The sequence below is a fragment of the Atta colombica genome, unplaced genomic scaffold (assembly GCF_001594045.1).
Source record: "Atta colombica isolate Treedump-2 unplaced genomic scaffold, Acol1.0 scaffold125, whole genome shotgun sequence".
Taxonomy (NCBI): Eukaryota; Metazoa; Arthropoda; class Insecta; order Hymenoptera; family Formicidae; genus Atta; species Atta colombica.
In genome coordinates this window covers 144,810-157,122 of record NW_017259212.1, presented here as the reverse complement: position 1 = coordinate 157,122, position 12,313 = coordinate 144,810, and the positions used below count along the sequence as shown (strand labels likewise).

At 35.0% G+C, this 12,313-nt stretch overlaps 3 protein-coding genes across 4 annotated transcripts in view; 2 read left to right on the top strand and 1 right to left on the bottom strand.

Moving 5' to 3' along the window:
- Positions 1–1,611: 1,611 nt before the first annotated feature.
- On the bottom strand, positions 1,612–4,619 carry LOC108694886 (tetraspanin-33-like). Its single transcript, XM_018204585.1, has 5 exons — positions 4,335–4,619; positions 3,295–3,498; positions 3,043–3,216; positions 2,799–2,930; positions 1,612–2,458 (listed from the first exon to the last, which is right to left on the bottom strand). Exons 1-5 carry the CDS (start codon positions 4,422–4,424, stop codon positions 2,222–2,224), a joined length of 837 nt encoding a protein of 278 aa, XP_018060074.1. The 5' UTR covers positions 4,425–4,619; the 3' UTR covers positions 1,612–2,221.
- Positions 4,620–5,513: 894 nt separating this feature from the next.
- LOC108694895 (bromodomain-containing protein 8-like) lies at positions 5,514–10,473 on the top strand. Of its 2 annotated transcripts, XM_018204595.1 has the most exons (4): positions 5,514–5,636; positions 6,295–8,232; positions 8,287–9,470; positions 10,022–10,473. In XM_018204595.1, the coding sequence occupies exons 1-4, from the start codon at positions 5,618–5,620 to the stop codon at positions 10,196–10,198; spliced, it is 3,318 nt and encodes a 1,105-aa protein (XP_018060084.1). In that variant the 5' UTR covers positions 5,514–5,617; the 3' UTR covers positions 10,199–10,473. The 2 variants fall into 2 exon arrangements, with proteins under 2 accessions (XP_018060084.1, XP_018060083.1); XM_018204594.1 differs by having other exon boundaries at positions 6,295–9,470.
- A 257-nt stretch (positions 10,474–10,730) lies between these two features.
- The window catches only part of LOC108694811 (heparanase-like), a 5,576-nt gene continuing 3,993 nt past the window's right edge, over positions 10,731–12,313 (top strand). The window contains exons 1-2 of the mRNA XM_018204483.1: positions 10,731–11,064; positions 11,136–11,355. Of these exons, the coding sequence (XP_018059972.1) occupies positions 10,936–11,064; positions 11,136–11,355 (349 nt within the window). The 5' untranslated portion in view covers positions 10,731–10,935. The remainder of the gene's footprint in view (positions 11,065–11,135; positions 11,356–12,313) is intronic.

The window sequence follows — 12,313 nt, the reverse complement described above, 5'->3', positions numbered from 1 at the left end:
TTTATATATATATATATAAATAAAATTTTTGTTGTAATGAAATTTGAAATTCAATTTGAAAATAACAGATAATAATCCACTAACTGCACAAATATCAAAAACAATGTATTTTATGCTATTTATGATATATAGAATTTTATATATGATTTAATTGTATAATTTGATTTATCCATAATGGCTAAAAAATACAGCTCTTAGAATAATACTTGTTTATTACAAACTAGAAGGTTTTATATCAGTTTTACATTTATTCTTGACAAAGAGACACTTAAATGCGTTAAATAAATCATTTATACCAGATTATTGTCAGATTTGTTTAAAATAAAAGAGTAACAATATTCTGACTTTGGCACTGGACGTTTGTCTCACACATATAAGTTACACTAATGCAGCAACAGAGAAGTATAAATTAGTTATATATTCAAATAATTGTGCGCTCATTCATAGTTTCATAATACAAATATGGCATCGCATACACTACAAGTGAATGAGAATTACCATTAATAATTATCAGTATCGTAAGTTCAACAGTGCACGTACATCCACTTATTTATAGGATAACAATATGTTTGTAAATATTAATTACAAAAAAAAAAGAAGTAAAAATTGCTTATATATGTATTATCTTAATAATTAAATGCATTTAATGTTTAATAATATAGAAAAAGAAATACAATTCGACAATTTAATTTATACCTAGCTAGTAGAGCAAATTAATTTCTCAAGATTAATTTACAAGATGATATTCATATCTAATCTCAAATTCATTATGTTCTAACTTACATATTTTAATGGAACGTATGCGTGAAAATGTGTATACAACTATCGATGTTATCTCTCACATGATTCTACCAATGTAGTTTGATCTCAGTTTAACTAACTCTTCATCTTTTTTTATTTTTAAGAATTAAAAAAAGATCAAAGTAAATTAAATCAAGATTAAAGTTAATCTACATTAATAGAAATGATCAGTTCCGAAATACAATAGATGTAGCAAACTTTAAACCGAAAAAAAACAAATCATAATCGATTTTCTTCATACTCGACTATGATTGATCGCATGATTTAAAGTTTACTACATCTATTCTTCGGGATTTATGAAATAAGCTCCTATGTCACTTGTTAGGCCCGGATTTTCATTTTCTGGTTAACTTATGACTTTATATCATCATTAGACTTTATATTCATTGGGCCTTATCTACAATGATGAAGTATCATAACATCATCATTAGATAAGGCCCATTGGGTGAAACATAAAATTAAGCTTAATCATACCAAATAATGAAAAATTGGGCCTAGTAGTACATCAATATTATCATTAAAACAACTTTATGTCAATGTGCTGAAAATGATGGAATTATACACTGTAACAAACTATCTCACGCTAGAAAAACAAGATGATATCAGATCTGAATATCTTAATTTAAGCAAATTGTCTCTATATATTGCACAAAATACATTGAAATTGTGGTAAAAAGAAAAAAAAATGCAAATTTAAAAATTGGCTCATGGAAGAAATAACATTCGAGAAACGAATATTATCATGAAATATAGCGATTTTGCTATAACATTATTATGTAACTAATGCAATGTAATGTAATATATCGTAACATGTTCATGAAATACATATTACAAAATTTATCATGGAATTAAATATCTCTCTCACTTTTGTCTTTAATTCGAATTACCAGTCGCATGTTACCAGACGAGTGCACTAATCGTGTCCCGTGCAACATTCACAAGAACATGATCGCACGACACGTAACTCATCGATGTAAGCGCAAAGTATTTGAATCATGCAATTAATTAAGATAGCGAAAAGGTATATTTTCCTGAGTATAAAAAAAAAAGAGCTTTTACTATTGTAAACGCACAGGACACCATTCTGCACTCGCGTGTGTATATAATCTTTATGCAAGATTTTTATCGATACCTTTTATCACGAATATATCCTCTAGCTTACGAAGAAGGCTTATTGACCGCCGATGATGTATTATCCTTTACTCACGTACATGTGAAAGAAATTCTTGAAATAAAGGACGAGTTTGATGAGGGACAAAATGCACAGTATGTATAAAGAGATCGCGAAAAGGACGAGCAATGCCATTCGCGCATTTATATTTGTCTCTGTCTCCTGCGAACCGCGCGATCGTCCGCCACTGGCCACCTGCCTGTTGGCTGCAGAATGTATCTGGTAACGGTAGGTGGCCTGAAGTCAAGCTCAGGAATGCCAGCGGGACTTCTGCAGCTCGATCTGACCCTCCAGCGTTTTTGCAAGGTAGATCACAAAGAGCTGGCTGAGCGCAATGCCTAGAGCAATGCCAGCTATAGTGTAGAGATTACGTTCCGCCCAGCTACGTACAATTTCGATACATCCACTGGTCCAAACCTTTTTACTCGCTTCAGACACTGGTAACATCTGGACCTTGTAGCCACACATTATATTTACAAGTCCGCTCTGAAAATTGAAATTATCTCATTTGTAAAATTCTTTACAATGTTTTAAGATGATCATTAGTATTATTATTAATTGACGCTCAATTTCTTTTTTGTAATATTATTTCAACTTCAGTTTATGATTTCGCGTTTTGAATAATCAACGATAATAATCAGCGCACAATTTAAATAATGCGGGAAGATGTATTTAAAACTTAGATATAAATATTAGGCATCAAGCCTTTAGCCTTGATTCTTCTCTTGATTTATTTCAGTAATAAAAATGAAAATGTCTTTTCAAGATAAAATATCTTTCAATTATCTTTGACTTTCTGTACAAGTGCAACAAATAATATACGTACGGATATATCAGTGGCATTTATGCAACAAGAGAACGGTACACCGCAACGTTCTACGCTAGGGCTGGTGCAATTAAAATATTCATTCTTCCCCCAATCTAAGTATCCTTCTTGACTCAAACCACAACACTTGAACTACAATATAAAATTTTATGAATATTTCACTGCATGTACGAAATTGAATAACTTGTACAAATGTAAGACATGTGTTTTTATTATTATTAATTATTTTATTCGTGATCTTTACTTCTTGTTGGCCAAAATCGATGAAATTTTGCAGATCTGGATCTTCTCTATACGTCTGAATTATTTTGTCCGTGAATGACTCTTCCAAAAGAGATTGCAATGTGTGCGGGAATACAAAACCAACGATCGCCACACCCATCTCCAAGAGGAAGAACACCAAAAGACATAGCGAATACTAAAAAAATCGTTTGATCAGTCAATCATTTGTTTTTGCGTTGCTTATAGAAAATATTCTGGACACAAAAAAACTAACAAATTTAAGAAGGCATGTATTTTCACGAAGAGCTCCTACGCATCCTGCAAAACTAACAACAAAGACTACTCCACCAGCTATCAGCATCACAAGAGAAATGTTCAAGACTACATCGTAGACATTTTCCACCCTGACAGAGCCAGTTGCCTGCCATTTATCCACAAATGCATAGAGACCTACGCCGATTAGCAGTCCACCAAACAGCTAAACATAAAAAAAATTATTTTTGTCTCCCATCATAATATATGACCATATCATTTCTATATTATCTTTAACTTTTGTTCTACTTCTTCTAATGTCTAGACATGATGTTGATAGTCTGATATCTAAATTTAGTTGAATTACTGATGTCAGTAGATTCGAAATCAACACAATCATATCTTTCCCAACAAGCTTTCCTTTCAGGACACAGTTGACACAAAATGTCATTCTATCATTCTTGACATAAATAAAGCCTAATCTATAGTTTGCTTTTTGTGCTTTCTGTTCTTTGCTTTTTATTACATTTGATCTCTTGCTTTCTTGCCTCATATTCTGTTTCTTCGTTTTCTGTCACTCAAGACAAACTCTAATCTAATGTACACTTTATTTCCTCTTTTATTTGTTGCATTTTTTTCTCTTTTATGACTGTTTCATTGACAAATGTACTTTTTGTCATGTGTTTCTTATCTCCTTTGAAGTTTGTCATTTTATCACGAGAAAAGACGAAGAAATAAAATAAAAGGCAAAAGTAATAAAAAGTAATAAAAAAAGGAAGCAAAGAAAATATTGTAATAAACTTAAAAGTTGACGAGCTTGGGAAGAGACTAAATACACAGAATACACATTGCAAGAAACGTGATTATCGATAAAACGATCGCAAAGAGGAAAAAAGAAATAGAAAGTAAAAATACATTGTAAATTAGGCTCAAGAAAGACAGAACTTATGTCAACTTTATCTCTTAAAAGGAAAGTAGCCTTTATTTTGTCTTAGAATAAATCGCAAATTTCATTTGCTTGTATACAGCATAGAAAGAAAAGCAGAAGAACGAATCGCTCACCCAAAAGACGAAATTCAGCATGAAGATCATGTACTTCACGCACGAACTGACATACGTGAAATTGTTGCTACGTCTGCGATGATTCATCATTGTGTGGCGGCGAGTATACGACGAATTTCACAAAACGATTGATGTCTCCGAAGAGAACTCTCCGTACAGCGTAATTTGAACGTTGTTTTACTCGTTATCTCCACTCACGGCGATGAGGGACAACTTGTTTCGATACATACTTTAACAATTTCTACCCTTTCCGCCATTACGAACGTTTCTCATGGTTTTCCCAGGTTTCCTAAATTCACGACGTTTCTGCGTCCTGCATTCCGTCGCGCAAATTCGAAATCAGCTGTCCAGTCCACGTTCCGCGAGGACACATAGGTCTGTTCGCGTTTCTCGTACTTTTGCACTCAGTGGATGTGATTCACTTTAAGGGCTCCGCACAATAAAAGGAACAGGGAACAGAGAAAAGAATAAGAATTTTAATCTATCAGAAATCAGGAAGGAAGAAGAAAAAGAGGAAAAGAAGAAGGATAAACTGATGCAAAAACCAAAAAAAACAGGCCTTTTATTTCCTTTTAAGTTTTGGAGATTTCAAGCAATGCGAACAGATCTATTAGGCTGGAATCAGACTACCCATTGAAGAATGAGATTGAAGATTAAAGTTTAACTAATCAGAACAAAAGGAGGAATATCAGGCCAAAATTTCTTTGTTCTTATTGATGAAATTTCAATCTTTAAGCTTTAATCTCAATCTTTAATCTCAATCTTCAATGCATAATCTGATTCCGGCCTTACAACGACGCTAACATGCTATAATTTATGTTACGCATACTATAGAATTTCAGACTACATTCCAAAACTTCCGAGGAAGATTTTACTTTATATGCTATAGTATACGTGTACTATATATTTCGAGTAAAATTTTCCTCAGAGAGAAAGTTTTGGAACGTAGCTCCAGAAATAAAGGTTGTGGTCAAAGTCTCGCTACAAATACTTTGAAGCATTTGATGGACCAATTAAAAGAAAGAATTTTACAAACTGACCAGTTAAAAAACGCTTCAAAGCGTTTGTAGCATCGCGTTGACCGTATCCAAAAGCGCGCTTTGAGAAAAGAGCGTTCTGAATACGGACTACAATATACATGTATCGTTCCGCGGAAGTATCGGAATGGAATTCGTTTTCTGTTTCTTTTTGAAGAATTGTGGCAAAGCGAAGTAACGAATTAGTCGCGAAGTTGCGCATATCTCTAAATTGCTCTGAGTTTAGAATCTAGAAAAAGAAGAGCAATGGCATCGATGCAAGACAGTGAGTTCGGCTTTTGACAAAAGATGCTTTTATAGGTTAAGATAATTATATCGATTTTCAATGCATATTTTGAACTTTAAATGAATAGATTTCAGACAATCTCATTCTATATTTGTCATTACTTCTGGAATATGCTAGTTTTATCTGCTTTAAAATAAAGATATTTGGATAGATGTCTGAAATGAAATAATGATGTCATTAACCTATAACAAAGAATGTCAACGTAAAAAGAATTTTACTTGCGCAAATTTTACTTATTTGTTTTAATTGCATTGTTTGTTTTTAAATGTAAAATATTTTATTATATATTTATATTATATATTTAAAGATGATTTAAAAAAAAAAATAAGAAAGAAGTAAAATAATGAAAGGAAATTTAACTAAAATATTATACATTTATTTTAATATTTGTAATTCTAAGATATTTAAAATTTTTGCCTTACGATTACTTACTAAGTGTATGAAATTATAAAGTTCATTTAATCAATTTTGTAATCTTTACACAATATTTCTTATTATGATATATGATATTTCTGTTGTTTTTTATTTGTGTGAAAAATAGTTAAAAATGATACTTAATTAGAATTAAATTAATTTACTTTAGTATATATAAGTCAAGAAGAGATACACAATATTTAATTAAAAACATAAATTTTAGGAATGAAATTCAAACGTACAACCTCGAACTGTGACACGTGGTCTACACGAGAACAATTATGTCTTGCATCAAGTGTACTGAAATCTGGAGATCAAAATTGGATAAGTGTATCCAGATCATTGAAACCATTTGTTGAAAAAGAACCATTAAGGCCCACAGACTGGTTCTCGCCAAAGTTGTGTGCCATACAATATGCGTATTTACTGGAAAATACTGATACGCCAAAAAGAAAGAAGCGGGAGAGCGGCGAGACCACTGGTGAATCCATAGTCAGAAAATTGACACAAGAGAGAGTAACCGAGTTGAGTCAAATGCTCAACCGTCAGAGGGAGGAGTACCTACGACTCAAGACGGATTTGAATCATTTCAAATCGAGCGCAATAAGTGACGAAAAATTGGAGAAGATGTGGCTTGATATACAACAGGAAGAACGTGAGATGGAGCAAAAGACACGGACTCACATGGCGTGGCTGGCAAAACGTCAACAGCAACAGAAGCAGGATATGAGTTCACCATCTATCTCGACTTCAATTGTAACCCAAACTCGCAAAGCAGTGGAGAGTACAACAGAGGTACTGCAGGAATCCACTGCGACGGAATCATCGGCAGAGAACGATGAGGAAAAGAAAAACAGGGGCGGTAGATCTCCATTGTTGACAAGTCTATTGAAATCTCCCAGCCCGACCACTCAGACTGTACAATCCTTTCCGTCCACTCCGGTTCAAGTGAGTTCGCCAACTATTACCAGTCTGCTTGGATCAAGTCCTAAAGCACTAAATGCACAGATGGCACAAAAAGTGTCGCCACAATTGCAGCAGTTGGTCTCGACGGCTATAGCCAGCGCGAATACGACACCAGAACGACCGTCCGTTGGCGCTCCTACGCTCTCTATGCTGTTGGAAATGCCAGCGAGTACGCAGAGAGCAGCCCTACCAAATTTGCAAACGACAACCACAACAAATGTATCTCATGCGCAACAGCAACAGACAACCACAACTGTGACTGCCACCTCCGAAGTACACAATTTCCAGCAAGCGGCGCAATCGCAAACTCAAGTCCAACAGGCTATCCAGAACGAAGCAATGGCAGCAACAACAATGTCGACAGTTTCAGCAACCGCCACCACCTCGACAAATATGCCGGTGTCAGAGAATATGCAGATGCAGATAATTGATCATATAGACGTAATGCGTAAAGATATAATGGTAGATGTGATGGATAAGGATGAGATAAACGACATCATCGGCGACATCGAGGAATTGATCAAGGAAGAGATCAAAGAAGATATCTCCAGTCCACAGACGATAGACACGAGTAGCTCAACAACAATGACGACGACAACAGCAGTTATCAATAATCTCACCAGTATGCCCCAACAAGCGACGGAAGTGCTGATACCTACAACAGGATCAAGGCCGCAACCGAGAGATGTGGATGAGGCTGTATCACTATCCGATTCACCCCAAAGTGAAATGGCAATCGAGGAGATTGATTCTAGTACTTCAAATATTGCTGAGATTATTGGAACCGTCGCCATTGATTCACAAGAACCTAAAATTATTGTCACGGAAATCACAGAGACCATACCAAACACATTGGAGACCAAATCCGAGACGAATATGTGTGAAAAGAGGACGACTTTGACGGAACAACTTATTCCAAAGACAGAAATAAAAGATGAAGAAACTAATAATGATACTCCAATGGAAGAGAAACAATCGGACGCTGAAACAAAATCTGTGGATGCCTCATCAAACGTAGAGATCGAGAAAAATAACTCTAAACTTTTAGGCGATACGAAGGAAACGATAAATGAGACTACAGAAAACGTGGAAGAAGAAGCAGAAGAGGAAGAGGAAATGGAAGTCACTACGCCTGTTTACAAAGAATCATCCGATAGCGTTAAAGAGCGGAAGGAGCTTCCAGAAGACACTGAAGGTAAACATAATACGGGATTAGATCAATTAGAAATATATTTGGCGAAAATTACAGGGGATCAGCAGGACGTGCCGTCCGCGGAGATTGTCAGCATTTCTTCAGAAGTGACAAATGATCTACCCAGTGCCGAAGATACGGAAAAGTCGCAAGATATTAGCTTGATCCTAGAGGACGACGAGAGCAGTCAAAGCATGGAGAGTAAAAAGAAACCGACGACAGAAGAGCGGATTGTCGAAAACACGGTTGAAAACACTGAATCCTTAGAATCGTTTAAAGAGGAATCGATAAAAGAAAAGAATGTTATGGAGATAAAAGAAGAATCTTCGATAAAGTCACAGACAGAAGAAACGAATGAAGAAACGTTGGAGATAAGCACAGAGCTTAAGAAAGAGAAGATCAAAGATTCCCCGGAGGATGCTACAAGTTCCATCTTGCAGGATGTAGAAGTCAAAGAGGAGGAGGCTGGCAAAGGATCGGCTGATGAAAATGAGGATACTAAAGAAGTGATCATAGAGGAAGTAAAAAGTGTCAAAAGCGAGCCAGTCGAAACTATGACTACCGACGCAGAAATACACATTAAGAAAATGGAGAGTGCAGAAATCAAATCCGAAGAATCAAAAGTCGAAACGGAACCGGAAGCTAGCGATTCGTTCCATAGGAAAAGCCCGCTTCACAGTTCATCGGAGGAAGACAAGAAAATGGAAGTGAAGGAGAAAAAAGAGGAGAAAGAGGATATCAAGAAAACCATGGAAAGCGAGCAGAGCATAAAAAAGGAGGTAGAATCTACAGTCGTGGAAGAATCCGGAGAATTAGATGAAGAAGAGTCATCGTTGAGCAAATTGAGTAGCAACCGGGCGATGAAGACATACTCTAAGAAGCAAAACGTCGCTGTGGACAGCGAACCAGAAAATGAGAGCACTGGAGAGGGTGCGGATTATCGTGCTTGGAAGAAAGCGGTCATGCTCGTCTACAATCGTTTGGCCACGCACAAATACGCGTCGGTGTTTCTCAGGCCGATCACGGAAGACCAGGCGCCTGGGTATCATTCGGTGATTTTCCGACCGATGGATCTATCAACCATCAAAAAGAACATTGACAATGGCACAATTAGGTCGACTATGCACTTTCAGAGGGACGTCATGCTTATGTTCCAAAACGCGATCATGTACAACAAACATGACACGTTTATCTTTAAAATGGCAGTTTCAATGCAAGAAGAATGCTTGCAACATATGCAGGCAAGAAAAAGATTCTATTTATTATTCATAATTCTAATTCAAATAATATACTCTTTTTTGCTAATGACTGTTGATGTGCTTATTTTAAAATATTTTAGGAAACTGATTAGAAAGAAAAGCAATACTAGTGAAAATATTATTAAAAATATGTTTATTTTTTTTTTGTTTTTACATCACTCTCAGTACGCATTTTATCATACTTTTTAAAGTCCCTTCCTTTTTTTTTGTGTATTTTCGAAGTAAAATGAATAGAATTTCATTTATCTGAACATGTCGAAGTTCCAATAACGGTTCGGATAATAGAAATTGATTTCTACTTCTACTAGTACTTATTAGTTCTGATAAGGAGTTAACATTCAAAAAACTGAAGTCGAGCATATCTAGCTCTTATTATCCGAACTATGTAGCTTTTTACTAACTGTAGTTTTTTGGTAATAGGAACTTTGCTAACAATTCGGATACTTGGAACTAAGCATGGATTTGTTATTGTTTGTATAAATGGAGTGTTAATAAACGAAGTTCTGCTTATCACTAATGTTGTTTAATTTCAGATTTTGGTACAAGCAACGGGAGAAGGAACGTTCCGAAGGGAGACTAGAACTGCTGCGAGCAGTAGTAGCGAGGCGAACGAGAATACCCTTAAGCGGAAACGAAGTCACATCACTCCAAGTCCCCACGATACTGACACTCCGCGCTCGAAAAAACGCAGAAAATCCGAGAATGATTAAACTAGATTAATAAGTTGTATATAAAAGAACACGCTTGAGGAAAAAGAGAAATGTGGCAGAGAGAGAGGGGGAGGGGAGGGGAGGAGAGAGAGAGAGAGAGAGAGAGAGAGAGAGAGAGAGAGAAGAGAATAGAAACATATTTTTCAGGCATTGACAAAATATGACATCATAGGCGAGAATAAGTGATACCTAATGCCTACGAAAAAAACACATGTGTGATATAATCGTTATACAAAGTTAATTTATCTCTCTCGTATTTTGTAAATTATAATACTCGCGTGCAACGGTTCGTCATATACAGAATATATAATTGTGAAATATTACAAAATGATACTTTTTCAATTTTATTTTTTCATCTGTCTTTATCTTCAAAAATATAAGAGATTATATCTAAAAAAAAGATAAAGCAATAAATTTTTTTTGCTGCTAAAAATATTGACTGCATTGTTTTCTGCAAACATGAAATAAACAAAAATTAGTGAGTTTCTCGGAATTAAGGCCATAAAAAAATTAATCTGTATTGTAATGAATTTGACAAGGTATCTGATGGTATCTCAATATCATGAAAAAAACACTACACATCTCGTGTAACTTTTAACTGTCTGATCGATTTACATATTCGAATATACATATATCGTAAAAATTCGCCAGTATGTTGAAACAATAATTGTAAAATGCGATAAATTGCACATCATAGTTATAACGGCGCTCGACTTGTATATATGTAAAATAAAAAGATGGGATATTATTGCGCTTGGGGAGACGCGAAGAAGAAGGGCAGCTCCGAGGAGGAGGGTTATGAAAATCGTATCACTGACATTGGAGAAAAGAGAAGAAGATGCATTTCGAATACCTATGGAGAAGCTGTAAGCGAAGCATGAAAATAAATAGTGCATGGATAATGTATAAGCCATAGAATAATGTTAATCATTTAAAGCCGCTCGTTCCGGCTCCACCAATCTCGGATGATACCGATCGACAATTCTGGGCGGAAGATGAGCTGAGCAGTTCAGAATCACGGCAGAGATTAACTGCAAAGAGGAAGCGTCGGCATAGTGTTTCGTACAGGAATCGCGCCGCGAACAAGAGTCGATCCCGTACTTCCCGTCCCTCGAATTCCAGCTCTGATTCGATTCACGCTGAGACCTCGGCTAAAGGTAAACTTCAGTGTATCTCTCTTTTATACGTTTTATTTTTCATTGACATGCGTTGTGTCGAAGACGATCGAAAGCTATACATACAGTAGTCTGATAATCGCTAACTAATAACCCACCAAGTAAACACCAATGAACAATAACATAATATCAATGTTATAATTTCATATTGAACGATATAGTTTTTAATGTTTTATGTGTGTGTTATAATTATACTGTTTTGTGAATGAATTATAACTAAATTACTTTGATATTATTACTTGATGTTTCCCTTATAAAAATTCAATAATAGTTACTTTACTTTTAATATTCAAAATAAATTATTAATTGGTCAATATTAATATTAAATTTCTATAAGAGTTAACTAGGACATCAGTATAATAATATTTTTTATAATATTAATATAATATATGTAGTATGTAACAGTTATATGATGACAATTATAATATTGATATAATGTTATTGCAAATTGGAGTTTACTAGGATACTTTTAATACACTTGTAACATAATTTCTTAACATTATACTGGACAAGCACTCATTTTTGAATGTATAATTATTTGTAGTTTGCAGAATACGAAAACGTTGGTTGAATCCTAAAATAGAGAAATTACAATCAAGAAAAGCATCATACATCAATACTGAGGAAACTGCTTGCACAGTGAACAAAGTAATCTCTTCAGAACATCAGGCATCTACTTCTAGCTCGCGCCTCGAGAATCATGAATTATTTTTGTGGCGAGAAAATCATTGTGAACAAGCAGATAACACATTACGAAATGTTAAGAAAGTCCGTCTGAAAAAAACACGTGGTCCACCTAAATCTAAACCGAAATAAAACTACAATGTTCTAGTGATCATCATAACTAGAAAATTTCTTCATAGAAAAGTTGTGTATACATGTTTCACTTCACCATTATAATGCATACTGCTGCATAAAAGCTGCATGAAATTAACAAAGT